The 17,019-nt window shown below is 43.6% G+C and overlaps 1 protein-coding gene across 1 annotated transcript; it reads right to left on the minus strand.

Annotated features, from left to right (window-relative positions):
• Window positions 1–614: 614 nt before the first annotated feature.
• On the minus strand, window positions 615–14,554 carry LOC142586895 (uncharacterized). Its single transcript, XM_075697776.1, has 5 exons — window positions 14,315–14,554; window positions 10,036–10,172; window positions 9,901–9,968; window positions 5,178–5,276; window positions 615–1,265 (listed from the first exon to the last, which is right to left on the minus strand). The coding sequence occupies exons 1-5, from the start codon at window positions 14,426–14,428 to the stop codon at window positions 1,108–1,110; spliced, it is 576 nt and encodes a 191-aa protein (XP_075553891.1). The 5' UTR covers window positions 14,429–14,554; the 3' UTR covers window positions 615–1,107.
• Window positions 14,555–17,019: the final 2,465 nt, after the last annotated feature.

Consider the following 17,019-nt stretch of genomic DNA (forward strand, 5'->3'; position numbering starts at 1 on the left):
CGAAACATATCTTCACAAGCATCATCGTCTCTGGGCGTTTCGCCAACCTCGATGCTCACACGCTCCACGTGGATGTGTAAGGTGTTCATAAAAAATAAAGAAAAAGACAAAGAACCGATAACACGCGGGTTGATTCAGCGTAGCAGAACAGCGCAGCCCAGGATACTTGCACTGGGGTGTGCGTTACGTGCATGCGCATACTCTTGACCATTTCGCCGATGTACTCCCGTTACACGGCTCAGATTGGCTTCACGGCCGATGCTCGCGCGATATTATAAAAAGAACATTGCAAGGGCGTATGGCGTAGGTTCTATCAGCAATTGACGTGGGCACCATGCACTAAAATTACGTCGTGGTGCAGTAAGTCCATCCCTTAGGTAGCACTGCTGGTCGCAAGCGATTTTGTCATTGCGCAGAGCGTCGCACGTCGCGTAATCAGTAGCGACAACAACCCACTTGTTTCCTGAAGGAGATGTAGGAAAGGGCTGGAGAAGGCCCAGGTTGACATGGAGGGAGAGCATACAGCTTCAAAGTAGATAAAAAGATTGCACTTCCGGGATAAACGGTTTACGCCATATGTCGGTATGATTACAGCTAAACAAGTAACGCAGCTGTTCCTGTCAAGAAATGCGCTCGGACAGCTGTGCATTGTTATCCAGTGAATGTGATAGAAGCACTTCATGTACAGGGGCAGTCAAAAGTTCCCAGGCCACATCGTGTTCGAAAATGGTCACTCTATACAAGGTTACTCACCTCCTGGAGTAATCTGGGATCTCGGAAGCTGTGGGTGGCGAAAAATAGTCCCTTTGTCCTCATCACGAAAACCTTGGGGCTCTTATAATTCTATGCATGAGAAGCCATATGGGTACGAAGTGAACATGTTCGCGAAAGCTGTGGCCTGGAAGCTTCTCACCACTCCTGTACGTATTACCGTAGGCTTTTTTATTGGGATCATCCAATTAAAATCACTGTTGTTTTTAGAAATCTTCCTATATTGCAGATTTAGGTAGTTAGCGTTCCGAATGTTCTGATTCACACCTGCTAATAACGGAGCACCAGCTGTGGGCTGCCATTTGGCCTCCACCGCGCGCCATATAATTTTTATTACTATTTTACATCGTCGAACAGAGCAATTCTCTGGCAATCTGGTGTATAGACAATGCGCCTTGGGTACGCCACATCCTTGAATTCTTGCAAACACTCCTCGTGGGGTCCCGTCACAATGGAAGAGTTCCGCACTCGAAGCTCGTACCAGCGGGTGGGAGCTAGTGAAACAAGAAACAGTGTTAAACAACTTCCTTCGTGCGAACAAAAGATTATTGTTTATTGGCTACATAGATTATGTAAACAAGAAACATTTTCCAATTAAAGAAACAGGATACATAAAAATATAATTAACCTGTTGTCTAACTGCATACACATTACAAGTACACCGATGAAAGCATTATTCGTGGTAGGAAATACACATCTGAAGGGTGTGCATTCCTTATAAAATGCCGTATTAAGCATTCTCTTCTATTTGAAGTAAGGATACAGGCCTTCGGTACTATAAGTAGTCAGCCACAAATGCATACCACATATCTGGTGCGGTTGCGCTTATGTTCTGTGCCGCATGCTATATAGGGGTAACGGTGCAAATTGAAAAGTTGCAAGACTATGGTTATCAGGGAAATAAACGTTCCCGCGGAAGTACTGAAAATGAGGTCTGTTTTTTCTGAGCTACTCCTTTACGGTTTTCCCGCAGCTTTAAGGGAATATGGTGTTCAGTGCATTTCTGCCGTTTTTTGAAGGCTTTATTATTGTAATTTAACCAAGTTATTGTAAAGTGTTTCACTTTATCTCGTAGAGAGTTTAGCCATGGCTACAGTAACTACGTTGTCTTTTTGATAAGCGATCACAATTCTGGACTTATATAACATGGCACGGCAGTTCTCACCTTTACGAGAACGTCCTCTTGTTTTATACATTTCCAAAGAGGGTCAACCAAATGGCATTTACATATTTGGACAAGTTAAATGCACTTGGTACAATTATGCAAGTACTGAGCACCTCGATGCCAGCTACACACTGAATGGCCGCCTCCAACATGTGCTGTAGGGAACCTTTCAAGTCACAGAAGTTTTATTTTCTCATTCGAATTATGCTTGCTATTCAAATACAAGCTCCATCGATGATCTGAATGACAATCAGTGGCGCAGCCTCTTGTCGGCAGCGGCATACGATGTGCATTGCCCTGTTCAAAGAAAACATTACTGCAGAAGTGGTACAGCGACTTATTGCCACGGCCTGAGAATCAAGGTCCTCCTCGTTTATTATCTGGGAAATGACTAGCCGCAAAACTTACGGACACAATTTTCGAAAATGAACTTAATTCTTGATCCAAACCTCAAAAATCTGTAGTTGTGTTTGTTATAGGAAAGTTTGTTGTCGTGATATGCACGAGATACATAATATTATATGTATAGTGGAGGAGGCACAGTGAATAAAGGTGGTCAATGCAGATCACTAAGGAATGATGCCTTTGAATGAACCTGTCCAGTGTACTGAAAAGCGAATTTTATGAATGTTTAGTGCCAATGATGCCTTTTTTGCACAGAGCATAATGAGCATGTAGTTAGTTAATTGACGCTGAAAGTCCTGAACATAACGTCTGGTGCCCAAACTTCGCGATTAAACGGCATCCACTAAGTTCAAAATTAACAGTTACTAAGCAGAAACTGCGCAGTCGACGTTGAAGGTAATTTAACGTGGTTGTCACTTTCTGACATGTTGCTATTGTTCACCTGCTTTATGAATGATCAACTGCGAAACAGCCTACATTCTTGCTTTGTAATGTATCACACATACGTGCATGGTCAAAGAACGGAGAGTACCTGAACACGGTTGAGAACTTCTTGCAGCAGAAAAGCTGACATTGTTTCCAGATAAGTATCAGAGCAGTCAGCAAAGTTCATTGGGCGATGTCTAGAATTCTAGTCTTTATCCGGCATATTATAACGGTAATAACAGCAGCATGGGCTCGCATGTATTATATTGAGACGTATACTTGCTCACCGGGCGATAAAATTTAGACGATGAAACGCGTTCACCCGACAAACAAGTACACGTGTCCATAGGTGCAGGAAATCATCACCAGGATGTAAGTCCACTCCAGCACAAATTGCACGCCACTACACCTGCCTTATGGCAGCTAACGTAAACTCATACCTGCAATGTTTTGTTAGTAAATTCTGGTATCTTGCCTACCCATATCACAATCGCATCATTAGGCACGCCCTAGTGGGTGTTTCCAGAATAGTTATGGCCGCCTTAAGCTTCCAACGTGCATCCAATGAACAGTAGGTGGTCGTTTTCGCATTTCATAGCCACGATGCTGTGACCGTGTCACGGTGCAGTATTTTTCATTCGGCGATGCACCGATCAACGGGCGCCAAAGGGTCATAGGAATAGGGACTGGCCAGCAAGACGGTTATTGCCGGCCACTCGGGCAAGCGGCCGAAAGAAGTCGAAGACAGGTTTAGAGATGATTGTCGTTTTGTCGTCGGCGCGACCAAGACGCCCCGACTGCCTCTTGTAGAAACCCCTGTGTATTCTCTGCCCCGCATGTGCATTGAGAAGCTTGCTAAGAAAGCAAGGGTGCGAATACTCCGAAATGTGTGGTCCCTGTGTGCAATCCTGCGTCCACGAATTGCTGACCATGTATGTGTGCCGACGGCGCCGTATGGTGGGCTGCCGTCATTTCTCCTGTGTTTGTGCACGGACAATAGAGGCCCGCCACGGACTCAAGGGTGCGCGTGTGTGGTGCAATACAAATGTTGGACCTCTAACAGCAGGCAGGAATCACCCGCTCCCTCGGCCCTAATTAAAAGGGGCACGGCCAATACATTGGGATGAGCCGGGATACAATTGCATGAACTTGATTGGATCGTCATCAACACCCGACCCAGGGAAGCAGTGGAAGGATAATTTATTTAAACGCAGATTTTAGAGAGGGCTAGGCAGTCTAGAAGCTGATCCTACAATCTGCTGAGAAGCGTCAAGGAGCTAGTGCCGTTCAGTATCGCCTGGGCCGCCTAGCCGCGTCTTAACTGCGAGTTCCCAGTTGACATAAGAGATGACTATCCTAACCTCTCCAACGAAGCTCACGGTAGTTCCCCTCATGTGAGCTCAACCCGGTCGAGAGAAGACGTCAGACCTAGACTCCCGGGAAACCCAGCCCAGTAATTGCATCCACGCAACGAGATCGGCTTTGCCATCGTTCTTCGGGAAAGCTCTGCCGTCGGTTGTACGCTTTACCGACTCGCTGCTGCTGCCCGGCTATGCGTATGCCATCATGTGTTTTCTTTTTAACTTTGTTTAGTTGACCACTGTTAGGCGTGTTTTGTGTCGTGTTAATTTCGATATCCACTGTTAACTGTTCGTTGTATTTCTTTCGTCTTCATCATTGATCTAGATTAAGTGCTGCGTGCCAGTGTTCTTGTGATTTTTGTGTTTCGTTTAAATTGTGAGTAGGTGTCCGTCTATAAATATTTTTGTCCTACCTTTTTCCCTCCTCTGACTAGTTCGCTGTGTTCGCTGGAGTACATAATGACCAACAGGCTTTTATACCCCGTCGACGATTTCGCGTCGACGACTTCGCGCCGACGGCGGACGGGTGACGAACCGTGAAAGACCGCCACGGCACCAATCTAGCCAACGAAGTTATCTTTACCCGAGCAATGCCATAACTACCGAGCTTTTATGGCGGGCGGGCTTTTTATTCGATAACACCTCTTATATCTACCATTTCCGACTACGCTTCTCTGACTCTTCATTCTGTGGATTTAAACATTGTTAACTGTAAATTCTGGAGGCCTGGAGCAATATGTATTACTTTACAAACGTGACAAAACTAAATTGTTTGCTCTCTTCGGAAAAAAGAACACAGTAGGGGCGCCACTTCACTGCGGCTGTCAAATTTTAAAGAAATAGTTGGAATATGTGGATGCTCGTAACCCGTAATGAGCAGTCACCCCTGTGATATGGCACTTTTATCCCTCTCGATCTTCCAGCAATGACTTCTTATGTTTCTGAAGAAGCAATGTGCAACATCTTTTGTTTACAATTCGATTTTTTTATGTGTTCGATTTTCTCCCAAAATGTACTAATTTCTTTAACATTTAGAAAAAAGAACTTACCTATGAAAACATGTGTACCGATCAACGTTGTCATAACCACCGCACAACTGTAGTCCTTAGACATAAATATTAGCTGTTCCATTTGGTAAAATATAGGACCTGAAAAGAAACAAAAAAATATACCTTTCGTTTACTAGCTAAAGATGATTCATATTTACCGCTCTTCGGTGTAGTTTGCATATCACTGCCCGATTTTTCAGTTTATTGTGCTCGCTTCCTCATAAGATTGTAGTTTAATTTCTTTCTTATTCTTTGAGAGATGGCTTTATGATCTAGTATTCATTTGGTACTCTAACCGGCATGCGCAGTGGCTTCTTGCAATATTGCTTAAACCCGCCATGGTTGCTTAGTGGCAACGGTGTTGGTCAGCTAAGCACGATGTCGCAGGATTGAATCCAGGCCGCGGCGGCCGCATTTCGGTGGGGGCGAAATGCGTAAACACCCGTGTACTTACATTTAGGTGCACGTTCAAGAACCCCAGGTGGTCCAAATTTCCGGAGTACCCCACTACGGCGTGTCTCATCATCAGATCGTAGTTTTAGCACATAAAGCCACATAACTTAAAAATTTTTTCAGCTTTGCTTGAATATACTACCTTCAGCGTCAGCCCGGTTTCGGCACTTCACTGATCAGCGATTACCCCGCGTTGCAACAAGAAGCATCGTTACGTTTCTAAAACGTGGTGTAGTAAATCATATGGCATGCCGTCCTCATCATGGCACTGTTCCTACTGACGTCCACGTGACAAGAACAACGTGACGCCGTCATCTTTCTCTTGTCACCGCACAAACGATCACGTGATACACATCCTGACGTATACTAACACCTTGAGCACTCTCAAGCAATGGGGGAATAATGGCGAACATCAAAATGTTTCGCTTGCAGGAAATTCTAACAGTCGTTCGATTGTCTGAATTTTTGAAACAGCTGCAGCACTTTCCAAACTTGGCAGATAAATCCTACTGAACGCAGGACAATGCTTCTCATGCCAAAATTCCATGGAGCTGGCCACGGAATATTTTGCAGCAAGTACTAATGATAATTCCCTGCAAATTGGTGAGACCTCGCCATCTAAACTGCTCATGCAATTGCCGCATCATACCACTATAATGTGGGTTTGAAGGAGCGTCACCATCAATACTGCTTCATCAAAGGCCAGCAAATCATCTGCAACGCTAACATTGCTGATATTACTCCACATAAATATATATAACAACATTTCATGCTGTCCAAAGTTCGGTAATATCTTAAAATAACATTCGTGGGTATTGCGTGTCAAAACAACGATGCGATTACGACACACGCCTTAGCGCGGCGCTCCGGAAAAAAATTATTACCACCTGGGATTCTTTAACGTGCCCTCATGCACGGTACGTTGGTTTATAGCATTTCGACGCCGCTGAAATTCTACCGCTGTGACCGGGATTTGATCCCGCGACCTAGTACTTATCCGCGCAAATTCAAAGCCGCTAAGCAACCACGGCTGGTTAGATAGCTTCCGTACCAAAACTGTTTGGTTTAGTTCGTTTATCAGTGTAGTACCACCGGTATCCCAGATAGATGATGCGTGTTCAAGTGACGGACGAATATAAGTTGTGTAGAGAAGCTTTTTAAGTGACGGGGGTGCCATATAAAAGTTTCTTCGAAAGTACCCAAGTGATCGGTTAGCTTTGGTGATGACGTGCCTCACATGATGGTTCCATGATAGGTTACTACAAATGTTAACACCGAGATATTTGTAAGATGAAACAGACTCAAGAGGCGTTTTATCAAGATAATAGTGTGGTGATGCTAATAAGGTGCGGGATACGCGCATTGATTTGTATTTCGAAATGCTCAATTCCATGTTCCACGTTTCACACCAGGAATGTGTGGTATTTAAGTCGGTCTGAAGTAAGGCAACATCGTCTTGGTTAGTTATTTTCTGATAAATTACACAGTCATCCGCAAATAGGCAAATCTTTGATGAAATGTTACCGGGTAGGTCCTTCATGAAAGTTAAAAAAAGTGAGGGTCCGAATACAGACCCCTGGGGAACTCCCGATAGCACTGGCTGGACTGGGGAAGCAACATTATTTGCGAAAACAAACTGAGCACGGTTAAAAAGGAAAGCTCGAATCCAATTTAGAACATTAGGATCTAGATTTAACTGGCGGAGCTTAAAAAGTAGTAAATGATGACTAACCATGCGAAATGCTTTGGAGTATTCTAAAAAAATACAGTCTATTGTGAATCCAGAATCAAGTAAATGATGCAGGTCGTTAGTAAAGACTAGAAGCTGTGTTTCGCAAGAAAAATTTCTCCGGAAGCCATGTTGTGAGGGTGTAAAAAACTGGTACTACTCAAGAAAATTGACAAGAAGAGTGAAGATGATGTGTTCAAAAACTTTACACGGGACAGATGTGAGTTAAATTGGACGGAAATTTGATGGATGGTGTGTTACCCCAGGCTTGTGAACTGGCACAACCTTACCTATCAGCCAGTCTTCCGGAATGCCAGATAGCTACAGGGACTGTGAAAAAATGCATGCCAAAATGATAGAGGAGTATTCAATAGCATTTTTCAAGAATTTTGTACTGATGCTGTTGACGCCACATGGTGATGAGTTTTTCAGTTTCTTAATGACTGTACGAATACCCTCAGAAGTAATAAAGATAGCGTCCATGGGCACGTAATGACGTAATGGCAAGGTATGTTGAGCATTGGTAACTACTGGACGAGAAAAAGCCTTTATAAATGTATCATTTAAGACAGACGCGCATTCTACGTCAGGCACTGGATGTCCTTCCGTTGTTAACAAAGCCATTGCACTGCGCTCATTGCCCCGTATGACACTCCAAAATTGTCTAGAGTTACTTTTTAGCATATCTGGAAGGGTCCGATTAAAAAACAAGAATTTAGATCGCTTCATTTCAGATAAGCCAGTTGAGGTGGTAGATTTATAGGCTGACCAACGTTTATCCGACCGAGATTTGATAGCAGCGCGATAGAGCCTTTTCTTAAGGTTAGAAAGAAGGTTTATGCATCTGTTGTACCACGGGGTGCTCGTATTCGAAAAAAACTTTCTTCATAGGAATGTATTTAAAGGTTAGTTCTGAAATTTTCGTTTTAAATAATTATCATGATCAACACACGTTGATCTTCTGAATGCGCTTGTTGGCGATGGCACAATATATACTGCCTGCTCCTTGGATATGTGGCATTGTATACAAATCATCACCCCTACTATCAACGCAGGGACTCACTTCTCGGTCAATCTCCTTTTGTGGGTAAGATTCATATTATGGCAATTATATTCATGGCCACATGGTGATCATCATTAAGAACTAGTTAGCATTGTCACAATATGTAGCGCCTGCTTCCTGGCCAATCCGCCTTTTGGATATGTACCGCAGTGGGGAAATCGTCTTTATCAACAACTGGTGACCATCACAAGGAGCTAGTTAGTGCTGGCACGAAAGAAGCATGCCTGTGTTTATGGGCTTTTCACTGGAACGGAAATGTCGCTGTCATCGAAAATGTATTGCACAGGCGCTGCACAGGCAACGACGAAAAAAACAGTGTGTCTCTTGCCTAATAATCAGACCATCCGGTTGCTGCAGTGGTGGGCTGGGGCGCATATGAAATCGCCAGACGGGGTTCTTCTTTTTCTTTTAGGGGCCAGATATTTCAAATTTCTCCGTGAGAACCCGACCAGCGATCGATCGACCGACCGACTTCGGCGAAACCATTGGATACCGAGCGTGATAATATATGGTCCTTCAGATGAATAAATTACAGAGTGATTATTTGCCTCTAGTATGTATAAAAGCCAAAAGCCATAAACTTATCTGCTTAATAAAGCTGCGTTGAGGAGGGCTTGGAGCTGCAAGGAAGCTTGCTCCCCTACCATAACCACTGCGACGCCTATGTCCTTGGTGCAGCAAGTACCGTCCGTCCGTCCCTCCGCCTGTCGGTCGCATACACGCCTAAAACTCATCCGGCACTACCCCATGCCCATGCGCCAAAAAAAAAAAGAAATCGAAAGACAGAAAAAGCGGCGCGCGATTAGCCAACACCACCTAGATAGCATAAGGCGTGTTTACTCCGATCCATGACGTCCTGCTACCTGACCCAAAGTTTCGATTGACAAGATTGGTGTGATGCGAGCGGTGACGTCAAAATCACTATTGCCTGCTCCGGAGCATCCCTATTAGATTCCGGAGCAGTCGGGCCAGGTAACATGTCGTCATTAATCGGAGTGAAAAGGCCTTGTGCTATCTAGATGATGATGGATTAGCTGCGCCAGTAGTAATGTCATTCGTCTCCATCGCAGCCGAGCGCGCATGCAGTAGTTTCTCTGCAGCTCCAAAAATATGTAGGTCACGCGCCATACCTACTCCTCATGCAGGCAGTATACAGTATGTATATATGTAGGCAACGCCGCGAGCAGACGCGGGAACCAGCTCGTATACGCCGTGCCGATGCTGCCACCCGGTGATAAGAACTGGCTCCTGCAGCCGAGCACAAGTAGTAAGTGCATACCGTGTATCCGGCTGCCTACCAAGCCGTCGTTCAATGAACCGTCAGGATAAACCCAGCGATAAACACCAGGGCCGCTTGTTTCAGGGTCGCTGTTAACCATCCGGACGGAGTACTTGGGTGGTGATTTTTTTAATACTGCATGCTAGGTACATATATAGGCATTACCTGACAATAAGAACGCCGGATCTTGTTGACGTACCTGCAGGCCGTATCACCATTCTCTCTTTGTAAATATTATCGAAGACTCCCCAATGAGTGGTAGAATATCTGTAAATTAAATACGTTGCACATGTTTCACGACGCCGTCATGATTTCAACGGTATGAATGCCTTACTTTTGTCCCTCGTAGGAGTACATTCTTCTGAATAATACCGCTCTGTTATTCATTGTGCTTGTTATGTCCACCTTGCATCGCACAAGACTTTTACCTGTCTCACTGTACGTCCATATAGGTTCTCTTGTGCCTACAAACTGAGAGAAGGATGGTATGAGAATCAGTGTTTGGTTAGCATAAAAACATTCAGCACAGGCCCTAGGCATTCCCATAACGGTCACAAAACGTTAACAACACAACTTAGTCCTCTGGAAATCTGTCTAAATTATTGACCGTTTTCACGAACACATCTGTAATTTCTCACGAAAAGGCGATATACTGCTTATTTGCTTAGAAACACATTGTGGTGTCGTTATATACAATTTGATTGTGACGCTAAACCATGGCACGTTAGGGCGCTGACATGAGTGAAGCGTCTGTGAACAGAAGGGAAGTTTTCGGCAAAACAAATAAAAGTAATATGACCACCAAGACCTAGGCACGAAGGCGAGCGTCATAACAAAACAGTTTAAAACAGAACCAACGGTTGCAAACCATGAAGCCCAGACGTTATCAGTTCTCGAGGAACACGATGCTCACAGCCCCGCCAATAACGGAGGACTTCAAACAAGAATACCTAATCGCGCATAGTTTTTTTATATTACAGCCTAATGCTTGTTGTGCCATAAATTGAAAATGACTTTTTGAGAAATTGGCTTTTTTTTTCAATTGCGCCCTGTCGCTTGCAGCTATTACGCCTCAAAATGGCACTGGGCACTGGTCAAATGATTGCTTCCCACGGAGCGCGCACTTCTCCAGTGCCCGCCTACACAATGACAGTGACTATTGCCGAGTGAACAAAGAAGCTCCCTTTGAGGCGAGAGTAACCACGACATTCTGTGGAAGCTGCACGGCCATAAAGGCCAGGCTTTTCAACTCGCTCAAAGCTGACCGTGATACAGAGCGCTCAAGCTTGATACAAGCGGCCAATGCCGACGACTTCCATGGCAACATCGTGGACCTGTATCCCTATGGCTTCGTCTTTTCGGGTCTCGTAGGCGGGTCCCAGGATTGGACATCAGAAGCGTAGTCCAGAAAAGTGCTGCGACCGTTCGTCGTAACATTTAACTGTAGGTGGCAGCACCATCGCCGCGTTGGTGCGGTCGATGGCGTGCATGAAATGTACGCGTCGGTGATCCACCGGGAAGAATTTGGCACAATTTTCAGGTAGTGGAACGCGCTGACTGAAGTGAGATGATTTTAAATTGGCCTTCTATGCTACGTTTTTGTACGAAATGCGCATAATGGTTCTAATTACTGCAAAGAAGCGCAACCTGTTATTTGATGGCCGTCTTGCACTCGCCCACACAGTCTCTGTTTCGGAACTTTCTATGGGTTATTTTTGCACGTTTCGCTTTCGTTGCGCCTACATTGTTAGTATCACTGGGCCAGTTAATTATACAGCATTCTGTGCTAATCTTATACTGGTTTATAAATGTCTGTGTTCTTGTACAACGAAGGTAATGTGGAAATGTATTGCGCGCTCTACACCACAAGCTAATGTGCACTCTGCAGATCTTTTTCCTTTCCTTTTTTTATTCGCTGTGCACGCCAACAGGTAATGAGTTTAATTAGGCAAGCTAGGTTGCTGTGACAGTACGTTAGTATAGGATCATCAAGTTGCTTCACACGGGAATATTTTTGTCGCCCTTGCGTGGTTATGCACACGACGGCGATGTGGCAAAGTTTTAATTATTTGAGGCGCTGAAATCCTTATGCAGTTTTATCTCAGCTAATAGTGGCTACTGTCTTACGTCAAGCTAACATAACCACAATGAAGAACAGGAGCAAATTATAATAGCCGCCTTTCAACTTAATGTTACGAAATTCACGATCTAGAGAATGCCGTGTCACTCATGATCTTCGTCTAATGCCAGATAATTAAAGAAACACCTCTAGCGAGATTTATGCGATTATCACTATCACTCGTATTATAATGAAGCTATCCTAATATAAGGTGTATGGTGGGTTCTGATACAATCGCACGCTTATGACTTTTTTTTATTGCTTTGAGTGATGTTCACACCAACCCGTCCATGTTTCGTGGCAACACAGAGTTCTCGGAGCGGATAACATACCGTGAAGAGTCAAATTTTTAGCGTGCTGTTCACGTCTTGCTACTACAACTTCATTTATTTAAAACAAGATAAACATGTTATGTGATGTTTTCGAAACCTGAAGCGATAATGAAATTGATATGATTGTGGCGAGCGCAATGTACGACAATCACACATTGCAAGCTCGACACGGGCGTTCACTGATCTTACAACAGCCAACTCTGAATGCCTTTTACGCCATCAGCAAATGCGTACGAGCATTTATGACTTCCTTCTTTCACGACTGCGTTTATGGGAAACGAGACGTGAGAAGATCCTTTCCCTACCATGTGCACAACACTTCGGAAAGAAATGGTTTGCTGATTTAATGAAACCTGAACTTCATGTTCTCGCAATTTACAATGTAGTACGTGGAGCACTTGAGAGCAGTAACCAGTTTTATTCTTCAGCAACAAGATTGGTTACTACGTGAGCGTCATACGTGGTCCTCAATACATTTTTTCGCCAATATCCATTTATTTCTGCGGAAGGCATTCAACTAACATAATATTGTTGGCAGAAAAGAGTGAGATAATTGTTCCCCGATAAGTAGCGTAAACATAAAATTAAGAAAACGCGTTATTTCGCTACCTAATTCATCAACAATGTTAAATGCCATGTTATAAAAGTTAGCCGCAATGGTTTTTGCTTCAAGCTTTTATTGCGGGAGTTGTGGAGGCTGCAAACACTCTCTTCACCTATACAGTACCTTCCTATTGTTTTTTAAAGTAATATAGTACACTTATTCAGAGGGACTGTGTCTCGCTATACCCAAAACGAACCTAATCAATATCACCAAACTATAACAAATGTATATTATGCTACATGTTCAGCATCATCGACTGCTGCATTAGCCTAAATGTGCACGATGTTCTCGAAAAAGCAAACGCTGAAGAGCGCAAATTCGCGCTGCCAGTTTGCAGAGGAATAAACTCAACATATTTAAAAGTAATTGCTCATAACACCAGCAAAACAAGATTACAGCTCGCCTAACCGACAAAATCTGTAGTAACTGAAAGCCACCACTAAATCACTGTGTTTCCAAGAGGAGTGAATTGACTTGCCCATAAGGTGCGGTACTTCCTGGTGCACTAAATGTTCGTCCTAATTCGATAAAACCTATTTTGTACTGTGGTGTCTTAGTCAGGAAATAATGTAAACTAGTAAATATAATTGTAAACTTCCTTGTAAATAATGTAAACTTCATTGGAAATTAGGCACCCAGTTGCCGGCTAAAATGCAAAGGTTTCTACTGCTTGGTTGCGGAATTCACAGGAAAGGTCGCTTGTCCACTCAATTACCTCCATCTAAGAGCAAATAAATTTTATCAATGCCCCCCAACAATAAATAAGAAGTGCGCTAATTATTTGGTGCAGTTGCAAAGTCTTTGTATAAGGTGGACATTTTGGAGTGACTTCTTTTGCGCAAGGTAATTATAAGTAAAACACATTTCGACTTCGCAGGTAGCTGCGGAATAACATAAGCAGATTGTTTATGGCTTGCTGAAAAACCATCTTTAATTCACACGCACGCCTCAACTAACTGGCACGATTTGTGAGAAACTTTTTTATTTATATTTCAAGTGAATTTGTGGATATATTGAAATATAATGTAATAGGGAGGCACACGAATATTTAAAGTATACTTCGTAGTAAAGACACAACTGCTCTATTGTGAGCGTGTTTCAGATTTGATTCCATCTTGGTAAGAATTAACTGTTTACTTTCCTTTCTTCTTTTAATTGCAGTGAACGTGTGAACCCTAAATGTTAAGCAAATGGGCATCAGTATGCTTTTTAAGACTAACAATACGTACTAACAAGCTAATTTACTCTAATGTTTGATGAAATTTGGTGGTTAGTGGCAAATTCTACATTCTACCTTCGTATCTGATTAAAGTTTAAATTGTGCACCCGAGTACTAAGGTCGGGACTCGTGTGCTCATCTCTCCCCTCATAATTTATTTTCGTGCACAGGCAGTTAGGTGTAAGACTCATTTAGGATTAAAAAACAACGATTCCGAAAAGAATATTAACCAGATGTCACCCGCTATACTGCCATAGAGTATAATTTGTGCTACGAAAATGAAATAGTCCTGTATTTTCAGGTAGCACAGTCACTTTAGAATTACAGAATGGGCCTTACCTTCCTCATCTCCGGAGCCTCAATGAAGACATGACCGTAGCCGCTATGTGTACGTTTCAAAAGTGTCATAAAACTGGCAACAAGGAGGGCTGCAAAAATCTGCTTTTTTGCCATGTCTTTGCCAGGTGAGGCTTAAGCGACTGCAGGATTCGACTAAGCTTCCGTAGGCAGCTGTTATGAGACGATAGTTTGCAAGTAGATTACAAGCGAGTGGCAATGTGGTCATTGTGGCCACATTTCACAGGTGTCCAGCGCAAAAATATCGCACTGTTTCCCTTCATATTTAACATTCTTCATTGTTATGTCTTTCGATTTAGAACGCGTCTGCGTACTGGTATGGTTTAGCAACAGAAAGCTGTACGGGTGCGATGTCATAAATTATCGCCGAGCATTCACGCTCTCTTGTGACGTCACCGTAGGGCCTTTTCTTCCACTTTTTCGTGGGCGCTAAACAATGCCTCATTCACCTGAGGCTTCCGCAGTTCTCCAGTAAAAGTTTTATCTGTGTAGGTGCTCCGGTGCAGTGGAACTTGGACTGTTAGAACATTTCAATAAATGTAGGCGAGGCATTGATAGCGATGGCATTTTATTAGACAGCGGCGCGAAGCATGGTTGGTTACTCTATTGTGCATCTATATTACAGTAAACATTTGCCTAGCAACCAATTACCGCGCATGGTGTCAAGCGCACAGAGAAAGCGAACAGATGTTATTATAACATCGCGAGCACCCACTGTCACAACGCTGGCAGGATGACGAGTACGGCAAGCATGGAGTGAACTCTGCGTGCTCTTTCTCGCTTCGCCACCTACCTGAAGCTTGGGCGACTTCCAACACTAGGCCTACAGGAACAATAGGCGCAAGTAGCCACCAGACATTTCGATTGGGCCTAAATCTTTGCACTCGCTACAGACGGGCTCAAGGAGGTGACGTTCTAGTGACGATGAAGAACGACGCAGTGTCAAAACCGTGAGTTAAAAGTTTCCCTCTTTACTGCGCAAACTTCTGCCCAGCGAAGGAGGAGGATGAAACTTTATTACTGCAGAAACCGTTTCGCGGTTTATTCTTGGGTGGTTTCTTCTGACAGGGCTCCACGGGTGATCGCGGCTCGTCGGGCATGGTCGAGGGTCGCCAGCGAAAGAAGTGACACTCAAGCACTACCATAGCAGCGAACCAAGTCGGCGGTCGTCGAACATCTGATCTGCGGGTCAGGTGGCTCGAATTTTTGTATGTGGCTCCTCGAAGGTTCGAGTGTAATCGCTGGTGCGTCCGTGCTTTCCAGAATACACTACACAATTATCATCGCGCATACAATGATTAAGAAACAGCGATTCTGAAAAATATTAACCATGTGTCACCGACAAGGCTGCCTCGGAGTATGATTTGTACTACTCAAATTCAATAGTTCTGCGTTCCTGTTCATAGAGTTACATTCAAATTAGAGAATGTGCTTTACCCTCTTCACCTCCAGAGTCGCAATGAAAACATCCCCGTAGCCGCCACGTATACCCTGTAGAAGTATCATAAAACCGTCAACAATCGGTAACCGGTATGATGTGCACTTTATTGTTGAATAAAAAGTTCATTCTATTCTAAAATCTATTCTAATCAGAGAACGCCAGTCTCGGCGACAGCAGACTAATTGATAGGAGAAGATTGATGTAATGAACGATAACCTTTGAGGAAGCTCGAAATCTTGCAGGGGCGCCTTGCGCTTAACGAGAACTTTAGATTATTAGCGGGTGAAATGCTGTCCTCGATAAAAAGATAAGTAACTACACGTTTCAACGCCCCCCTTTTAAGAAGCATCGTCATGATGCTACAAACAAGAAAGCAACAAATTAAAGCACACGAGGTAAAGAAAAAAATCGAGGACGCTTAAGCTTTGCCTTTCAGAGTCGAACGTGACAGCATTCTATCCCAGCCACTGCGGCCTAATTTCGTTGGGGGAGAAATGTGAAAACACCCGTGGTACTTCGAATTAGGTGCCTGGTAAAGAATCCCAGGTCGCCCTGGGGTTCTGTGCTTTGTTAAGGCATCATTGGGCGCCCAGGAAGTCGACGCGCTTCCCAAACCAGCTTTCTTTTCGCTCAGTCTCGCACACTATTCCTCGAACCCACAACATACGGTGCACTTGGCCCTAGTTATCGTAGTTGAAGTTTATATGGAGCATAACGAGGGCGGCAGTTTGCCTAGAGTGTCCACGTAATTTTCATAGTTAAAAAATTTCGTTAGCGGTTTATATATATATATATATATATATATATATATATATATATATATATATATATATATATATATATATATATATTATATATATATAGCCCACTTTACGTTAGGATAGGGTAGGTTAGGTTAGGATAAGTCTTCCAAAAAAGTTCGTCGTCTCTTTCCTGCGTATGTTACGTCGGGTCCTATGTGCTGAACTTTTAAGAAACTCCTTATATATATATATATATATATATATATATACATGCATTTATGCTTGTTCTGGCACTTGCCGAACCGTGCACTGTATAGCCAACAGCGGTTCTTTCTAGCGATAAAGCTTGCCTACAACAATCGGCTGTTCTCTCTGAAAACGCGACCTTATAGAAATTGCTGCCTACCTTTGTAACAACACGCCAGGTGTCGAGACGTCACCTTTGTCTCCGAAACATGAGCCTTGATTAAAAAAATAATAAATGTGGGACGACCTTTCCTTTG

This window comes from Dermacentor variabilis, chromosome 7 (assembly GCF_050947875.1).
Source record: "Dermacentor variabilis isolate Ectoservices chromosome 7, ASM5094787v1, whole genome shotgun sequence".
Classification (NCBI taxonomy): Eukaryota; Metazoa; Arthropoda; class Arachnida; order Ixodida; family Ixodidae; genus Dermacentor; species Dermacentor variabilis.

What these genes read in the sequence shown, in the direction of transcription:
- LOC142586895 (XM_075697776.1), bottom strand. Translation starts at nt 14,428, where the DNA reads ATGGCAAAAAAGCAGATTTTTGCAGCCCTCCTTGTTGCCAGTTTTATG. An exon ending in AATGGTGATACGGCCTGCAG is followed by an intron (nt 5,277 to 9,900) that starts GTACGTCAACAA and finishes GTTTCTTTTCAG; the next exon opens with GTCCTATATTTTACCAAATG. An exon ending in CGGTACACATGTTTTCATAG is followed by an intron (nt 1,266 to 5,177) that starts GTAAGTTCTTTT and finishes TTGTTTCACTAG; the next exon opens with CTCCCACCCGCTGGTACGAG.